This window comes from Hydractinia symbiolongicarpus, chromosome 15, assembly GCF_029227915.1.
Source record: "Hydractinia symbiolongicarpus strain clone_291-10 chromosome 15, HSymV2.1, whole genome shotgun sequence".
Classification (NCBI taxonomy): domain Eukaryota; kingdom Metazoa; phylum Cnidaria; class Hydrozoa; order Anthoathecata; family Hydractiniidae; genus Hydractinia; species Hydractinia symbiolongicarpus.
Window position 1 is genome coordinate 2,231,144 of NC_079889.1, and position 20,569 is coordinate 2,251,712.

General features: G+C 34.0%; 1 protein-coding gene across 6 annotated transcripts in view; it reads right to left on the reverse strand.

The window, feature by feature from the left end:
- LOC130629221 (transmembrane 9 superfamily member 2-like) overlaps positions 1 to 16,695 on the reverse strand; it is a 36,609-nt gene extending 19,914 nt beyond the window's left edge. For 2 of the 6 annotated variants that reach the window (XM_057442360.1, XM_057442362.1), the window contains exons 1-5: positions 16,467 to 16,693; positions 15,258 to 15,325; positions 15,099 to 15,156; positions 14,978 to 15,016; positions 1,542 to 1,669 (exon numbers count right to left, since the gene is read on the reverse strand). In XM_057442360.1, the coding sequence (XP_057298343.1) occupies positions 1,542 to 1,669; positions 14,978 to 15,016; positions 15,099 to 15,156; positions 15,258 to 15,325; positions 16,467 to 16,601 (428 nt within the window). In that variant the 5' untranslated portion in view covers positions 16,602 to 16,693. Of the gene's footprint in view, positions 1 to 1,541; positions 1,670 to 14,977; positions 15,017 to 15,098; positions 15,157 to 15,257; positions 15,326 to 16,466 lie in introns of all 6 variants that reach the window. The other 4 variants (XR_008981923.1, XM_057442358.1, XM_057442359.1 and 1 more) reach the window with 4 other exon arrangements.
- Positions 16,696 to 20,569: the final 3,874 nt, after the last annotated feature.

The window sequence follows — 20,569 nt, forward strand, 5'->3', positions numbered from 1 at the left end:
ACTTCACTTTACACAAATGTACTGATTAAGGGCACATTATATATCATCAGGGAATTACTGCTAAATGATGATGAGTATGAGAACAAAACATGCATCCCTATAGACAAACTAATGTCCTTGGTCGAAGTTTTGCTTACAAAAACATTGTATTTATTTGATGGTAACTTCTTTACGCAAACTGACGGTGTGGCTATGGGTGGTCCAACTTCCTTTGTGGAAGCCGAAATAAATATTCAGGCTATTGAGACTACAGCCTTAACAACTGCATATCACGCTCCAAGAGTTTGAAAAAGATTTGTGGATGACGCCTTTTTAATAATTGAACATATCAATAATTTGCACCAAGCATTCAATTTACAATTGAACAAGAGAACGTACGCTTCCTTTCTTAGCCACTCAGTGTCTTACAACGGTGGTAACCTATCAATATAAGTACACCGCAAACCAATTCATACTGATCAATAACTCAAATGCACATCTAATCACCAAATGTCCTGAAAAGACAATGTAGTGTCCTCATTACTGGACAAAGCAGTTAATGTAGTCAGTGGCGAGAATGACTGAAAGAAAGAGTTATCTCATATAAACAACGCCTTCCTTGCAAATGAGTACTCGAGACAAACCATTAAAAAGGTTCAGAGGAAAATCAGGAACAGAAATGATGAGAACAGTGACAGGGAGGATGCAGAAAACAAACAAGCAGCTACAGTGTGTATGCTGTATATACCAGAGACAAGTAACATACTTCTTTGGGTAATGAAAGATCATAAAATAAAGCCAGTTTTTCAATCTAAAAACACCCTGTACGTAGTATACTGCCGCATCCGAAAGACAAAATATGTCTAGAGAGTCAATGTAATATTGTCTACGAAATCTTGTGTAAGGATTGTGATGCTGTTTATGTCGGTGAAACGAAACAAATGTTTGAACAACGTGTCCAAGAGCACAAAAAAGCTGTACGCAACGCAGATACAGACAAAAATAAGATTGCAGACAATAGCTGGAAGAATGATCATGTTATTGACTGGGACAATAAAAAGATCATAGACAGGGAGTCTGGTTGGACAGCAAGAAAGTGAAAGAAACCATAAATAGTATAGACAGAAATACTAACATCAATAGTATTTCCTATCAACTTCCAGAAATTTGGTTACCTGCACTTCGGAAAGCGAATATTTAGAAAAAGTGCGAAATGGTTCAGGACAAACGTAACAAAAAAGCGAACTTTTAGAAAAAGAAAAGTAACATAAAGCCAACTTCTAGAAAAAAAGGAAAGATTTTAATCAATCTGTTGATTCCATCTGGGTCCGTGAGAAAGTTAATTACTTTAATTGATGTGATCTGATTGGTTGATTTAAATCCTCTAATTATCTCTTCAAATAATAAATAGTCAAAGATGATTCTGATCATTTCCGTCGATGACAGCTGCAGCTGTCGAAATGACAGCTGTAGCTCTCAAAACATAGCCTAGAATAAACTCGCTTGTTCATGACATAAAAATATTTATATTATTTAAAAAAAAATTGTAGTAACAGGCATACCAATGATGTTGATAATTTGCACTTATTCCTTTTTTCAAGAACTCCAACTGTTTCATTGAGTAAGCATCATCTTTCTTATAAACCTTTTTACAAACAGCTACGCATTCCTTGTCCAGACCAAATTCAAACTAAAAAAATAATTAAATAATGATGTCAACACTGCTTAAAACAAGTTTGGCGAAGAAACTCTTTTCAAACAGCAATTTTTTATTTCTGCTTTCAAAGAGCAACTACGACAACTACCACATTTTTTAAACGTTATTGTATCGATCTTCCAGCTCAACAATAATATTTGTATAGCAGAAGGCCCAATAAAAATTCCACAATGTCATATGAACTTTAATAATGTTCAACAGTGAGTGATTCATACACATTTTTTTTTTCACAAAATATTATGGAAAATTTTGCATAAAAAATTTTGTCAGCAAAGACCTGTTAAAGTATAACAAATTTTTTGTTGTAAATTCCTCAGACTGTTTCCCCTATTGTATAGAGCTTGAAACACTTATCAAGAAAATTGTGGAAATATCTGCTTTTTAGGAACGGTTGAAGAGATATTGTGGTTGAAAGGTTTTTGATGACCTCAACCTGTCAGTTTCAAAATAGTTGGTTTGACATAGCTTTGGGAAACTGGCCTAAAATTGGTGATATAAAGTTGGCATGTTTACAAACCGAGCTTAAGGACGGTCATTACGAATAACAAGCTTTGTACAGAGTGAATGTGCTTATTTTGTCCTAAATTTATTTGCCCTATCAGCAGCAAGTACTTTCCGAGAAAATAATGCATATTTCATAACATCTTATAATAAGCACTTTATGCACAAAATGTGCAGGAAAATTTATTTAATAACAGAACACATGATGTGCTAGTATTAATTGAACCAATGAAATTATAAACATATATCAGCAGAGAAAAAAGTACTAATTGTCTTAAGGAAATCAGGGCAATTATAAACTTAAAGCAAATTACACATGTGAACAAGATAAAAAAAATTTCTTATATAAAAATGTGTGATCATATTACTCTATCTTACTTATAGTTGTGGGAGAGAAATAACATTAAAGGTCTTTTTTTAATTTGTTTGTGAATGTAATTTGATTGTGAATGTAAATGGTTGGAGGAAAACCCTGAAGTCTAAACAACAAAAGTTTATTAAGTCGCACTGTTGCTGTAAAAATATAGCTTGAGAACAATCACTATTATTCTTATAAGCATCTGCAAAGAAAGGATGTTATTGGGCCAGGTAGAAAATCTTAAATTAGACAAAAAAATCTTAAATTAGACAAAAGAACACAAATTACTCTAAGTCATTAGGGCTATGTGCAATATTGGCTTTATGGGAACCTTATCTTAAGTGAAAGATTTGGTTTCCGAGTTCGTTTAAGAAAAGAACCTATAGTCACATTGCTCAAAAATGGCCACAGTGGAAAAGACTGACTGCGGCTTATCATGGAGAAGAGCAATTTATCTTTAAAAAACTTCAAAATAATATGTTGGGCAAGAAAAACTGTCACAGCAAATCTATTTGTTGTATACAACTTTTACTATATTTTGGGAAAGCAAGTCGCAGATTGGTTTTCTGAACAGAAATGGAATTGTGAAAAGTCAGGATTTCAGTCTGACCCAAAACATTGTAAGTGCATCAGGGAAAATTGCGTATTGCATAACAGAAGAAGGTAGAAAAGTAAATACATCAGCACTTGTCAATGGGCTAAGAATTTCTTTTTAACATTTGACCCTCTAGACTGGCTAAAACGTCCTTCAAATTCTGAATAATTGCACTATGGCTTCACAAAATGCAGCAGATTATATATAGAAATATAGAAACGCCATACTTTGTTAAAAATATATTTTCAAAATAAGCAATAGTAACATCAAAGCAAATGAAGATAATGCATAGAAAGGCTATAGTATAAGACCACTGCCAGTCCTCCTTTGTGAATTATCCGAATACTCGCTTTCTGTTGCCGTGCGATTGAACAAATTTGTTGGCAATTTGATCAGCTATTTAGAAACAACACTTTTGCTGTATAATTGTAGCACAAATACAGTGCATATATTGATCAATTAATAATTGATTAAAACACACGATAACCTTATAAAAAAAATCACTTCTTGGCAAAAAGTGCGGGGGCTTTAAATCAACGCCCATGTCAATCTTCTTTGGAGTACGACAAGGCAGTTAACCTCTATGTATCTTACATGGTTACCATTTTACAGAATCATACCTTGCAATATGCTGACGATACAAATATTTATGTCCACGGTAAAGTAAAATCAATGTCTGAAAGAAAAACTTGAAAACGATTTTAATGTCATGAGAACCTGCTCATATAATAAAAACCTTACATTAAATCCAACTAAAACATACAGTATCCTTCTTGGCACATCACAAATAATCAATTAACACAAGCTCTCGAAAAAAAAGAAACAATTAAACTACTTGGAATAAACTTTAATGAAACGTTGTCATGGAAACCACATATAAATGAAATTATAAGTCAAGGTTTCGCTACGTTATTAGTCTTGAGAAAACTGAAAAGATTTGCTCCTTTTCGTGTAAAAAAAAGCTTAGCAGAATGTGTGATTACGTTAAAAATTGATTATGGTTTTATTGTTTTTAAAAATGCTCCACAATATTTAATAGAACAATTAAAGAAACTCCAAAATGCTGCTTCTTTTGTTATTGGTGGCTGCTGTCGAGAAGAGGATGTGGTAACGAGATTGAGATGGATCCCAATTAAAGAAAGATTTGAACTATCAAATGCCAAACTCGTTTATAAACTTATTAACAACAACAACGTCCCTGGTTGCCTAAAACTCGCTCAACACCAGTCAAGAAGACAAACAAGAACAATTAAACAAAAGCAACATGACCTAGCTACAGCGGAGAAGGACACGTTTCAGTTTTTGGCAGCCAAAACCTACATATAACGAACTCACAGTGAAACTTCGAAAGAAAGAACATTTTATTAAATTTTGCATTGATGCAAGACATTTTATCTTGATAAAGGACTATCTGGAATTATTCAAGACAAGTAGTTTTTATCATTTAAAATTTATTTGAGGTGCCTATTTTATTGTAAATATTGAAAGATATACATGAGAAAACATTACCCTGAAAATTTTATTGAAAACTGACAACCAGAACATGTTCAAATGTTTCATAGAAATAACAAACTCACCCCCAATTTCTCTTTGCCTACAGAACAGCCATTGCATTTCATTGCACGAATCATGCGATAAAAAAGCACAGCAAAATCTATCACATGGTTGCTGGATTCATGCCATTACAGAAAAAATAATGAATGAGGGAGAGTATCCCTAGCTGTGTTTCCATCGTAATGCTTTTATAAATGTATCAACAAAGTTCCGAACATGATAAATCAAATAATTAAATCGAAGTTTCTGTGTTATTCTTTATTATTTATACGTTTTAACTTACTGAAATCAAACTTCTTTGTAAGACTGACCACTTCTTGTTGTTGTTTCTAAAGACAACTTTGCCTCGCTAGCTGTCTTACTTTTTGATTATTTTCCTTTTTTCAAACACTTAGTCATTTCCTTATAAAGACAGTATCAGATCTAGACAATTAGAATACCTAAATTTCCAGAATTTCCCCTTTCATGCTCTAAATTTAATTATCTCCATAGTGCTTTAACTATCTTTAACTATCACAATTCTCCCCCGTTAGGTTTTTTTGCTTATAATATGCAATAATCCTGGTCATGCTAATAAAAAAAGAATAAGAAAAAAGATAAGCATTAGTTATCAAAATTAATAACCACGAGGCAATGCTGTGATTTCTTCTTTCTCCAAAAACAATGGCGCATAGAATAGAAGAAAATTAAACCTAAGTGGAGAAAGTGATACGGATGTTTATACACGCGGCTACTTTTTTAAATAGAACCAAAATTTCGTTCCACTTTTTGATGCCATGTTTTACAAAGAAAAACAAGCCAAAAAGAATAGTGTGGATGGGGCCTACCATAATGGGGATTTTATTGAACTCCAACTTAGTGCTCATTTAAAGATGAGGCTGTTTGTTTACCTTATGGTTTCACACAAACATTTTACTACGGCCCGCTTATTAGACAAGAATAAGAGATCAACAAGAACGTTAAATATGGCGGCTGGAAAAAAAACCTAATAAATTCAAAATATTGAAGTACCATTATTTCCAGTTCTAGTAGGTTTTATATCCTCAAATTTTTTTGGAAACTCATAACTCCTTCTGAACTTCGAAATAAATATAAAAAATGTATATGTTAATTTTTTTTTAACAAGGGTGATTACGTGCCTTTAATCTCTCATTCGTTTCTCCCGTCTCCTGTAATGCTGTGCATTGTCAAATTCCTTCTATCCCTTAATTACTTGTGTCTGCAGCAGTTTTAATTATAATTCCTTTTTCTTTTTTATTTAACTTATTCATTAAAAAAATTTTACAGATTGCTTATATAATTTTATTTTTATATAAATTTTTAGTTTAGGCAGAAGAACCATTTGTATCCAATGGAAGCCAATTAAATGATAAATAAATAAAATAAAAAAGTCACCAATCTTCTGTAACTACTAGACATTGCATGCTTTACGCCATTTAAATATGACTGGAAAAACATGCTTAATAATGGTGATCTTAAATACAACAGCAAAAGTCAATCGCTGAAGGCAGATTTTGCCACACCAAAAAAAAAAAAACAGATGTACAACTGTCAACACCAACTACTGATTTTTCTATAAATTCACTTCCAGGATCCTTGCTGGCCAATTCATCCTCCATTATTTAATTAGCTCCACCCCTGCAGGAAATATCAAGAAATGCCAATGCAACCTCCTAGCACCAAACCTATTCGGTATCCTGGAAAGATGTGGGTATTAAAATGGGTTTTGGAAGATCTAAAATGTATCTTTAAAGAAAAGGTTTTAGCCAAAGTAAAACGATAAGAGAATAAGCCCCTTGTCACACATTGATAAGTAAACTGGAAATTAAGGGTTATTACAACAGAAGGTTAATTAAACTGCACCTGCAATTGCAAAAAAATGAAAATTAACGAACTCAAATGTTAACAGTAGGGGGTAGGATGAAGAAAGTATATATGGATGACAACATTGAATAAAAAACTGATGAGAAATTGATTGAGAATAGCAAAAACGACATGGAAGAACATAAAGAAGAAGATGAGGAAAAGCTTCTATGTTTGTGGAAATGGCTTTTTGTACCTACAAGAGAACAAGTTGTTCAGAAAAAAAAGTGCAGCCTGCACAACTGTTCTTTTATTATGATGACAACACAGCTCATTCACTAATGTTTGATTATTTATATAACTTACAGCAGGGACGCAAAAGATATTTCTCCTGCTAAAGCAGAAGATATCATTTTGGGGACTGACAGGCATGATTTTGTTGACAGGAAACAAGTGAAGCATTCCAATCTATGATATAATATTTCGTATTAATGTTTTAATTTTAGTATGTTAAAACAACCTCCGTTTTTATTATTGAAGATATTATTTCTGTTTTTATGTTCAGTATTTATATTACTGTGGAAATTTATCATTTCTTGAACATGATATAGTTTAGGTATCGTCCACATATTTCGTCCCATTAACGAGACGCTATAAGACGAAAAAGTTGAAAAAAAAATTGTCTCGCTTTGTTCTTAATTGAAATTAAGACGATTTAAAATCGTCTTAATTTCAATCGTCTTATAAACATCAATTGCATTGAACTGTGCCTGTGACAAGCATTTTCGAAGCATGTCACTGGCAACTTCTGCAATATTCAACTTAACGATACCCTGACCTTCAGTTCGTAAATAGCACGTATACAACTTACTTCCTAATCAGTTTATTTTACCAACAACACACATCATCATCATCATCATCATTCTCGGCTTAACGTCCGTTTTCCATGCTAGCATGGGTTGGACGGGGTATATTAATGACCCTCTTCCAATCTGATCTAGACTGTGTTAGATTTAAACTCCACTTCCTCTGTATCAAGTCTGTCCTTATAACCTCCTGCCAAGTCTTTCTCGGTCTGCCTCTGGGCTTTGCCCCAGGAACTATCAAGTCTCTACACTTTCTTACCCAATTATCCTCCTCCATTCTTTCCAAGTGCCCCAACCAATTCAATCTTCTTATCTGGATAACACCGTTAATTCTACAGAGACTTAGCCTGCTTCTTAGATCATCTGAACTCTTTATGTCTCTCAGACTGGCGTTACACATCCACCTAACCATTCTCATATCATTCCTTTCTAAACGGTCAAGATCTTCCTGCTTCACTGCCTATGTCTCACTACCGTACAACATAACACTTCTTACACAGACTTCATACAACCTACCTTTTACCTCAATTGACAGGGCTCTGCTAGTCAACAAAGGAAGTAACTCTCTGAACCTTTTCCAAGCAGAACCTATCCTGCAAGTAACACTTCTTCCAACACCCCCTTCACTGCCCAACATATCACCTAAGTAACAGAAGCTCTCAACTATCTCTAACGAGCCACTGTTGTACATCATTAAAGCTGGAAATACTTCATTCTCTATAATCTCACCTTTGCAACGCTTGCATACAAACTGAATGTCAGCTCTTAACCTTCCACTAATACCACTGCACTTCTTATGTATCCAATGCTTGCAAGTCTGACAAAAAATTGAGTTACTACCAACCCCTTACCTGCAAACTCCACAAGGCCACTTTCCAACAACAAGGTCACACTTGGCTGCAATGCTACTAATCATGACTTTAGACTTTGCTGTGTTTACCTTTAGCCCTTTCTCTTCTAGTCCTTTCTTCCACTTCTTAAACTTTTCAACTAATTCTTCCATCGACTCTGCTATGAGAACCAAATCATCTGCATACAATAACTCCCATGGACAACCTGTTCTGAATTCCATCGACAGCGCTTCTAAGACTAGAATAAACAACAAAGGACTAAGTACAGAACCCTGATGTACACCAACATTTACACTAAATTCATCACTAAGTGAATCGTTAATCCTGACACGACTTCTAGCATTGCTGTACATAGACTGTACCATCGTAACTAGCCACTCATCCACACCTAATTTTCTCATAGCCCACCAAATAACTTTACGTGGCACTCTATCAAAAGCTTTCTCTAAATCTACAAAGGCAAAATAGAGATTCTTTCTCTTTTCTAAATACTTTTCCTGAAGCTGTCTGAGTAAAAATATTGCATCTGTAGTGCCAAGCCCTGGAACAAAACCAAATTGCATCTTATCTATATCAATTCTTTCTCTAAGTAGCTTATCAATCACTCTTTCAATAACTTTCATTACTTGATCAACCAACTTCAAACCTCTATAAATACCCCTTTCTAATGCATCACCCTTGGCCTTGAAACAATTCACTATTACACTCGACTGCCACTCACTCGGAATAGCACCATGCTTTATAATCTGGTTAGCAAGACTTGTAATAAGCTCAACTCCAATATATCCAGATGCTTTTACCATCTCTGCAACAATACCTCATACTCTGCAGCCTTGCCAATCTTCAATTTCCTAATAGCCTCCACTACTCATTCTGTCTTGATCTGCATAGCTGGCCCTTCTACAACATCATCATCAGACAAATTATCCTCGTCCCAATCAAACTCAGTGTTAAGCAACCTCTGATAATGATTCTTCCAAGCTACCCTTTTCTCCTCCTCTGTGCTAGCCAAAACACCCTCATCATTACGTATACACTTCTCACCTACAATATCTTGATTAGTCTTCTTCATTTGCTTTGCTATCTTGAATACCTCATTGCGCTGGTCTTCCCTTCTTAACACATCTGCAAATCTGTTTCTCTCTGCTTCTGATTTTGCCTTATACACTGCTGTACGAGCGCGATGCGTAGCTTCTAAGTAAATATTTTTACTACCACCTGACTTCCACTCTTTCCAAAGTTTCCTCTTTTCCTTTATACACTGGTCAACCTCATTATTCCACCACCAGGTCTGTCTATGTCTAGCTGGTCCTTTCGTTCACCCACAGGTATCATCAGAAGCTTCTAGAAGACAATTCTTCAAAGTAGTCCAAGTACTTTCAACATTGTCACTATCACATTGACTATTGTAGTCTAACTGCTAAATTTTTGCACTAAATTGTCTTGCTATAATCTCTTCCTTCAGCTTCCAGACTTTTCGACGGGGCCTGTACAGTACAGTCCAGATGTAAGCGTACGCGTACGCTCAAGTTTCACACCTTTTTCTCGGAGGCGGTAGTTGTTTGTCTTTTGTTCTTATTAATTATCTTGCGAGTCTTGTAAGTCATTAACTTGCGCGTAATAAACAAAAGATTATCGAAGAAAAAATAGCTTATTATAACTGCGCGTAACTATTGTTAAATAGTGTTAACATAACTATTCCCAATAGCATAATTGCAAATGTTATCAACTCTATCAATGTGACACGAAGAGCCATTGTTTAATATTTTTATTAAACAAATGTTTTGCGTGGAAACTAAATAAACTAGCGAGAAGGCATTGTTGGTTGCGCGGGTTAAATAAAGCTTTTAAGAGATAGAAATTATTATATTTTAACAAAGAATGAAACTTTAATTTTAATAGAAATGTTTTTTAGATCGCATTTTAAAAGTTTAAAACGAAAAACGGCGATAGAAATGTTTTTTTAGATCGCATTTTAAAAGTTTAAAAACGACAAACGGCGATAGAAATGTTTTTTTAGATCGCATTTTAAAAGTTTAAAAACGAAAAACGGCGATAGAAATGTTTTTTTAGATCGCATTTTAAAAGTATAAAAACGACAAACGGCGATAGAAATGTTTTTTTAGATCGCATTTTAAAAGTTTAAAAACTAAAAACGGCGATAGAAATGTTTTTTTAGATCGCATTTTAAAAGTTTAAAAACTAAAAACGGCGATAGAAATGTTTTTTTAGATCGCATTTTAAAAGTTTAAAAACGAAAAACGGCGATAGAAATGTTTTTTTAGATCGCATTTTTGAATTTCCGCGCCCGAAGGCATAGGAAATTCTTTAAAACCGTCGTTTTTTTCTTTCGGAGCATTTTTTGAGAAAAAATCGACCCTGGGATTTCACGTTGCTCCGTCACAGATGTAAACTTCGTACCCAAGCTCCTTAACTACTGGGAAGTCTCGTATTGACGTTTCAGGCTAAAATTGGTATTTGTTTTCGACAAAATTTGGCACATCTAACAAAAAAAGTATGCTGAACATAATGGTCACATAATAATTTTGATTTTAGTCACCTAAATGTCATTTTAGGCCAAAATTGGTCCAAAAATTAGAACTACTTTATTTTCAACAAAATTTGGCACAGTTAACAAATAAAGTATGCTGAACATGATGGTGACATCAAAATTTTGGTTTTTTGTCACCTTAAATGTCATTTTAGGCCAAAATTGGTCCAAAAATTAAAACTACTTCATTTTCAACAAAAATTGGCAAAGTTAACAAAAAAAGTATGCTGAACATAATGGTGACATCAAAATTTTGACTTTTGTCACCTAAATGCCATTTTAGGCCAAAATTGGTCCAAAAATTAAAACCACTTCATTTTCGGCTAAATCTTGGCACAGTTAACAAATAAAGTATGCTGAAAATGATTATGGTACAAAAGTTTGATTTTTTGTCACCTAAATGTCATTTCAGACCAAAATTTATCCAAAAATTAAAACTGCTTTATTTTCGACAAAAATTGATACAGTTAATAAAAAAAGTATGCTGAAAATGATGGTCACATCAAAATTTTGATTTTTTGTCAACTAATGCCGTTTAAGACCATCAACGTTCAATTGCAAGACTTTCAACCATGAATGATAGGCTGTATTTTTTGTTAGCAATTTCTTTTAAAGTGTGAGTTTAATGACACGTTTCGTTTTGTTTACGTTTGTTATAAGATATAATGTCACTGGTGTGCTTTATCTTCAGAGGTTCATGCACCAAACCCCTTCGAATGTTTGGCACAATAACACAACGAATTAGCAGGTTTTCATCAAATATTTTGGTAGCGCGCGGAAATTCTTAGAGCCCCCAGGGCTTCTTGTTAAAGTTTAAAAACTAAAAACGGCGATAGAAATGTTTTTTTAGATCGCATTTTAAAAGTATAAGAACGACAAACGGCGATAGAAATGTTTTTTTAGATCGCATTTTAAAAGTTTAAAAACTAAAAACGGCGATAGAAATGTTTTTTTAGATCGCATTTTAAAAGTGTAAAAACGAAAAACGGCGATAGAAATGTTTTTTTAGATCGCATTTTAAAAGTTTAAAACGAAAAACGGCGATAGAAATGTTTTTTTTAGATCGCATTTTAAAAGTTTAAAAACGAAAAGCGGCGATAGAAATGTTTTTTTAGATCGCATTTTCAAAGTTTTAAAACGGAAAACGGCGATAGAAATGTTTTTTTTTAGATCGCATTTTAAAAGTTAAAAACGAAAAACGGCGATAGAAAAGCTTCGTTATATCACATTTTAAAAGTTTAATAACGAAGAGCGGCGATAGAAATGATTTTTTAGAAAATTAAAGAACGAAGAACGGCGATAGGAAAGTTTCGTTAGATAGTGTTTTAAGTATTTAAAATGTTATCAACTCTATCAATGTGACATGGCGATCCATTGTTTGATAGTTTATAAAATAAAAGATTTGCGCGAAAACTAAATAGACAGCGAGATGCATTGTTTAAATCTTTTAAGAGATAGAGCTGTTGCGCTGAAAAAAAACAAAGACAATGTTTTTAACAATAAAATGTAGGTGATACTATAAAACGTCAAAAGTTATATTTTTAGATTTTTTCTTTCTTCGGTATTAAAATTCGAAAAGTCCCGAACGTAGGGTTTTCCCGTTTGCGTTGCTAAACGTTGCTTTTTATAAAAAGAACTTTTAAAAGTTTCGCATGTTAAAAAATATATTTCGACGATAAAGAAATATTACTAAAAGTTTTAAAAGTAGCATTAGTTTTTTTAAAAATATTTAGATCATTGCATTTCTTGTTTTTTAAAAGAGCTTGTGTTTTTTAAATATATCAGATTAAAATCGCGTTACTATAATTAGTTTCGTTGTTAAAAAAAATTAAAATTCAATGGCCTTCGCGTTTAATTTTTTCTCGCGCAGAGTATTGTTTTTAAACAATGTTTCTTGCTATGCTTTTGTTCTTAACACGAAGCAATTATTTTCGCGCAATTTGAATAGAACTCGCTATCCTATTGTTTTTTTTAATGAAAGCAATTATTTTTGCAAGTTGAGCGTACGCGTACGCTTACATCTGGACTGTACTACTTTCCCTTGGCTTCTTTGACACTCTTCAAGATAATATCACAAACCAGCAACCTATGCTGGGAAACACACTCTTCCCCCGATATAACTTTCACGTCCTTCACCACTTTCTTGTCTGACTTTCTAACCAAAAAGTAATCTATCTGTGTCTTACAACCACCTGACTCATATGTTATCAGCCTACTCTGTCTCTTACTGAATGATGTCTTGCAAACCACCATGTCCGTTGCCATTCCAAACTCAAGCAATCTCTCCCCTTCCTTATTTCTGCTCCCAAACCCATAGCCTCCATGCACACCTCTATAACCTTCAGATGACTTCCCAACATGACCATTAAAGTCGCCGCCCACCATGACAAGTTCAGTGTCTCCAAACTTTGATGTGACTGCTATTAACTCATCATAAAACTTATCTTTATCTTCCTCACTGAGTCCACACTGTGGAGCATAAACTGACAGAAAAGTGACAATCCTGTTACCTATAAAAACTTTATCACTATAATACGACTATTAACACGCATAACATCTATTACTTTTTCTACCCACTTCTCTGCAACGAATATGCCAACTCCTCCATATCCATCACTATTACCAATCCAAAAAAGCTTATACCTTGCCCTCCTACCTTCCACAAATCTCACTGAAACAAATATTCGAAAAACCTCCTTGCTCTATTCTATTTTAACTTTTCTCTCCGCACATGCCGGTATGAACATAAGAAGTAAATAATAGCAATTGAAGTTTGTTGTGATATTGCTTCTGAAAATTACGAAAAAAAACTATTTTTGCCTTATTATTTCTGTCAACTTGCACTGTTATATTAACTTAATGTATAATTATACTTATACGATTGATTATGGTGGGCTGCACATTGCAAAAAAAAATTATTATCAATATTATGTGACAGAAACGGCTTGTCAGAAGCAAATAATGTTACGCAAAAAACTGTGTGACGTGGCGTTGCATAACGAAACAAAATGATTTCAAACAAAAAAAATTAAGAGAAAAAATTAGATAGCTGCTTCTTTAGACACTCAGTTGAGCAGCCTAGTGCCCATGGATTAAGATTTGATTTATTTTTTTGTAAACTGCCCATGGATTAAGATTTGATTCATTTTTTTGTGAACTATCACAAAAAAATCAAATGGATAAACTTTTTTTCTTTAGCCTTCGCTTACGTCAATTCAATACGCGATTTGTTTTATAATACAATCGAACGATTACAAACAACGTAGCTGAAGTTAATCAGTAGCCGAATGATTTCTTTTTCACGGAACAAAATCACTAAAATATGATATATATAGACGAATTTTTAACTATCAGGAGACGATATGAGACGAATTAAGACAGTTAAGACACTACAATGTTTTCACAAAAAATCATCTTGTATGAAAAAGTTAAGACGAACAAAACAAATTTATAAGACGATTTAAAATGAGCCGAATTTAGCCGAACTTTGTGGATTATCAGGCCCAATGATAGCAGAAAGATTGATCCTCTGCAATTATGCTCAACTTTGCCCAATGATGGGAGAAGGATCTCCTGAAACATTGCCTACTAAACTATCATGTTCAAGATATGATAAACTTTCCTCTGTTTTTATATTTCCCTCAACACTTTACCACAAAAAGCACTGGGATCAAGTTAGGGCCATTTGACCATGGATATATTTTTAAAGAGGCTGCAGATCTGCATAACAACGTTCACAACCTCCTGCATACTTTTCAAATCACTCACATACTTTTGTTTTATGCACACTAAAAAAATACACTAACCATATCTTTATTAACAAGGTGCGTTTTTTTAGGTTAACGTTCTTTTTCAGTTTACATTTTTTTTAGTTTGCGAGTTACTAATATACGTGCTTAAATAGTTTTAATAGATTTTGTTAAATGCTATTTTAGTGAGAAGAATTAGAAGTAGTCCACCAAGGTTTAGGTGCCTTGTTTACTGTAATTTTATTAACATTGATGAACTTTTAAAAAATAGCAACTAGATTTCCCAAAATGTGTATTGAATACCCTACTTGACTGTATTTAACATATGATACATATATCCCGTATATTTAGATAGACACTACAAGAGTTCCACCACACAATTGTGTATGAATCTCATTAAATTAAATGACAAAAAACTCTATTGCCTTAGATTTTATTTTCATATTCTTATACCTTATAAGGTGATGGATGGATCCTGTCACCAAACACCACCTAAATATAAAAAAACATTTTAAAACAAACATATGTTGTGTTTGGCAATTAACTTAATATTTCAAAAGTAAATATATTTCACCTGTCCAAGATTTTCAACGGGTGATGGATCTGAGCCTATGTTTGCACAAAAATCAAAGCTAAAAAAAATGAGGTTTATAAGCAAAAAAACAAACAACAAAGACTAGTAATTGTCGATGAATTAATATTATCATTGATTAACAAAATAGCAATCGATTACCTAGAATACTCATATGGTATGAGGTTCTCAACAGAATTAAGTTTGTTGACATAAACCAATATATCAGTCTAAAAAAAAGAAGTGAGCTTGTTCATTGGATCCCATTGCGCCTGGCCATCCGTTATGATATGCAGACAGGTAGGATTTAATTTTATTTTTAATTGTCATTTTCCGCCAATGTTCAATTTCTAAAATTAGCCACAACAAGACAGTGTAGCACCAAGCACTGGGTTAATACTAATATTTTTCATAAACAGTAACGAAATTGTATTATTTTTATGCTATGAGTAAGTCGCAAATTTTACAAAGTTCAGTATTTGGCATCATCCTGACAGGCAAGGAAAGAAGGACCACATACTATTAAAACTCTTTATGCTAATTTATAGATTTTTAGGATTTGGCCAAAAAAATGCTACAAAAAAAATAAAAATACAATTAATAAGACACATGGAACCCTGTCCTCCCTACTGCCACTCATTTTATTATGCACACTATGATTGGTAAGATAAAAATGGATAATAAAATTATAAAAAGATGAAAAAGAATCTTCCGTACATCTGTAATAATCCATTATTTTGTTTCTTTTTATGCATTTTAACTACGCAGTTTTCTAGAGCATGAAAATTTAAGTTAACGATAAGGGTTGTAAATCTTTCTAAATCATTCTCTGACTTCCTATTTTGCTTTTTTAGTAATTTCGATAATTTCAGAAAGCTATCACAGACATAAAGAGAACAAAATTTGCATGTGCGATTAATCGCACGCCTAAACAAATTTAGGGCTTGCTCCTGCAATCGCATGCCTCTCACGAAATTGTCTGTTGCATAACAATGGGTAACTAATAATTTGTCCCATACGTTACAGGTATATATATAGCTATAATTTCACAATTGTAAATATCAGACCAGAGTAATCTACTAATACTGTGTACATCCAGAACATAGGCAAAAAAATAATAAATTCATCAGAATTCATTCCTTTTTCTCCAGTTTCTCTGGATGTTCACAAAAATACATCTCATTTAAAAAATAACGGTTTCTGTGTTGCAGTACCTTGGGCAAACTGCATTAGAAAATATAACATACTCACAAAAGTAATACATCCCTACTTTTAAAACATTTTTGCCAGAAGAATTGTTCTCAAAATGACATCAAAAAACTACACTGCGTCACGCAGAAAATGGTCTACCTAGCTAGCTAAATACCTTACCTTGCATTCGTTGTTTTTATCAAGCTGCTGCTTACAAAAAGAAACAGGAGCAGCAACAGGAAAATAAAACGATTTCACTACATGTACAAACAAAAGCATAAAAAATGTAGACAATTTTTGTACAAATATGCCCATTTTAAAAACAAAGTTCTCTAAAAATAAGAAATAAAAAACTGCTCTGTTTGCGTTTCTGCTTCATTTCCGCATTTCTTCTGCCCAGATTGCGAAAACGGCCTGTTTACAACCGGGACAGCCGGATTATGTACGCATTGTCCAGTATGTTTTTTTTGCACTGGTTATGTCATGGTGACCGGACCATGAACGCTGATATAATGGCTGGCCAGGCAGACTGTGATTGGCATTTTCTTTGAACTTTTGTAAATTAAACATTCTTTGAAAAATAGAACACCCCTAAAAACTAGACACGGCGAAAGAAAAAGTCTCGATGGTAAATACATTTCAACATAATATACTTTAAAGTAACTAAATTTCACGGAACCTAAATTATTCTTTTTGCGGGAATTAAGTTTGGTGAAAAGTTATTAAACTTACGACTCTCAAAATTTCGTATTTTCCACAAAATTTCGTTTCGTTAGAGAACAACAACAACTTTGGTACCAGGGCTATTTACTTGTCAGAAGTGATGACAAATGATATAAAAGCGGTGGGCTCCGATTATATTTGTTCTATAAGTCTCGAATAATAGTTGACTGTCATACATAAGTCGGCCTACCCCGATTATGTTCGTTCTATATTAAATAAGAAATAATATTACACTGTCGTATATAAACTGGCCTGCCCTGATTATGTTCCTTTTATAAGTGCCAAATAATATTTTTTTAGTGTCCTGATTATGTTGCCCTGATTATATATCCTCCGCCCTGTTCTTAACTGGGGCAAGCTGCCGTACTTAATCAACCCAATGCGTTCATTATCCGGGCAGAACACATTCACCTTCATTGAGTATAGCGAGGCGCTAAAATAACAAAAATGAAAATAGAAAACAAGAACGTGTATCTTTTTACCCCTGGGGTCATCTTGTATATTTTTTAACATTTTTCCCACAAGCGAGAGGTAGCAGCAAAGTATTTATTTGAAACAAAAAACCTGCAAAGGGAATAAATTATCTGTGTTATTCAAATGATGATATGTTGTGGACAGAGAGATGTTTTATAGCGCGCGTTTAAATTGAAAAGAGTCCCTAACTACAACCTCGTCCACAAAGCTCTCTATGATATTCTACGATGCGCCTATGATATTCAGAACGGAGCCGTCCTAGCCGTTCTGCCAGAATATCATATGCGTAGACATGAACGAGGTTGCTAAGCACGCCCCTTAGTGTAAAAATCTGTGATCGTGCGGTATATTCTCCCTATTTCCAGCATTATTACAACATTTAATTGGAAAATTAAAAATGCAGCTTAACTACCTTTTACATTTCTTGATGTAAATTTTATAAAAATTGCTTTTTTGCCGTTAAATATTTCGATTTCTCTGAGTGCATGCTGTCGCAGTGTTGACAGAGTGCAGCGTAGAAGCAAAGGAAATTTAAAGCTCTTTTATATAACATCTATTTTGATCTTAAACTTGACCGATTAAGACTTATGGCTAAAAATTGACATGACGGTATTTTTAGACTCCCTGTCATGCTATTTGGCATACCTGAAATGTAAAGATAAAACAAATTGAAGGAAAAAGTAGCCCATAATAACTCATGGTTGTGACGTGGAGGAAGGGTTGAGGAGCTTTAAAATACTTTGAAAGCCTGAAAAAAAATTTTGAGGAGACTTTTATCACCTTTTTTTAAATCAGTTTTTAATTGTTAATTTATGTGGTTGACGCTGCTATTTATTCTTTTGCAACTACAGTGAAACCTCTTTATAGCGGACAACCTTTATGGAGGAGACCTTTCTACAACGGACAGTTTTCTTGGGAACGGTTGAAACGACGGTCAAACTCTCATAACAAAGCCTCCATATAGCGAACACCTCTATACAACGGACATCATTTCAAGGTCCCGATTGACATTATCCCCTGGAACTGACCTCTCTACAGCGGACAGGCTGAAGAATGGGTCATACAAAACATGTTTTACATTATTATTTAATTATTCTTCAATCTTTTGTATGTTATCTTTCAGCCAGTTTATGGGTTTTTTTAGGGCCATAAAAGCGAAAATTTTCAGGGATTTCCAGGCCGTTTCTACCCCCGAGGTTAACGCGTTTCCCAGTCAATATAATTTCCATAGAGTAATAAAGGAGGGATAGAAACATAAACACGACTTTAGATATATTTTTAGGCACATGACCAACCACTACTTCTTTAGTACAATGAGAATTTGTACGAACCACAGCAACTGCATTTGTGTCCACTTTGTTGGTTGGCTCTTTCACGCATTTCAAACACTCACCAATCAGTGGTTTCCAAATATCCATGTGAGCATGATATTCTCTGACAAAACTGTGACGCTCGAACTTTGAACTGTCTTTCATGATCCTTAGAGGTATATCGATCTCGTATTTATCCTCACTAATGAGCACTTCCATGTCTGAGAGATACTATTTTGAAAAGATTTCGTCAATAAAATCATTGCATTGAAATATTCGAATGTTCGAATGTTTTGAATGTTCGAATGATTTAAATGAGGTTCTTTGAACGTACATGTACTTTGAATGAATGAATCTTTGAGGTAAGCAGTTAAAGCAAAGATGTTGTGCTCAAAGTTGCCAGCTCTCTGCTCGTATGAAACAAAAAAACTTGGCATTGGACGAAAAGATGAAGGTCATTGCTTACGCAAACAACAATCCAAAAATGAGATGTAGAGTGAATGCGAAACACTTCAAGATTGGGAAGACTTGTGTCTCAAATACCTTAAGGAATGCAAAAAATCTTCAAAAAGAATATAAATTTTTCAAAGGAAACTGCAAAAAATTAAGACACGGACAATACCACTTGATTAATGAAATTCTAATTGCCCGGAATAAAAAACGTGTGAGCGCAAATTTATTTCCTGATGGTCCTATGTTGAAGGAAGAAGCAATGGTAATAAAAGAAAAATTGGGAAAAGATGATTTAGCTGCGTTCACTGCATCAAACGGTTGGCTTGAAAAGTTTAAACAAACATATGGAATACGTGAGACGGGAGTTACAGGTGAAGCGGATGGCATACCGACAATGACCATTCTGTGATGAATTGAACGCCTACCAGAATTAACTGAAGGATATAAGTTAACAATCATTTGGAATAAGGATGAACTGGGTTTGTTTTTTAAAGCTTAACCGGAAAAAGACCTTGTTCAATGGAGAAGCTGCAAAGGGGGTAAAAAGTCTAAGCAACGTCTTACAGCAGCAATTTTTGTGGCAGCTGATGGTTCAAAAGTATCTGAGCCCGTTGTATTTTGGAAGAGTAAATCTCCAAGATGTTTTAAACATACAGGATAAAAGAAGACCAAGTATTTTGCATTACTTCTCAAACGACAAGGCTTGGATGAGAACTGAAATAATGTATTGAGACTTCTTGTAGTGTCCAGTAGAAGGTAGACAAGATTATTCTCTTTCTTGATAACGCACCTTGCCACTCTGAAACACTCCAATTGAAATTAAAGAACATTAAGCTAATCTTTCTGCCAAAGTGTACCACATCTCACTTACAGTCACTTGATGCCGCATAATTAGAGCGTTTAAATGTAAATATCGGAAAATGCTAATGAAGTATTTAGTGTCACGAATTGACGAAGGTAAGAACGCCACAGAAATAATACAAGACGTCAATATTGCAAAAATAAATTCATTGGTTACAGAGGTCATAGTATATTGCTTCCAAAAATGTGATTTTAAAGAATCAGAAATTAGCTGCATTTCAGAAGATAGAGAAATTGATGAAGAACTTGAGAGTCTTCTCACTCAGTTGCACGAAGACGATGACATCACTGTCGAAGACTTTATTAGCTTTGATGATGACCTGACGACATCGGTCGGTTAATAAATACTGACATGATAGACTGGGGACAACAAGCTCGAAAGGAAGCTCTTTAACAAGTTTTACCAGATCCATCTGACAGCAGTCATACTAAAAGAAGAAGAAGTTGCTTGAGAAGACGACG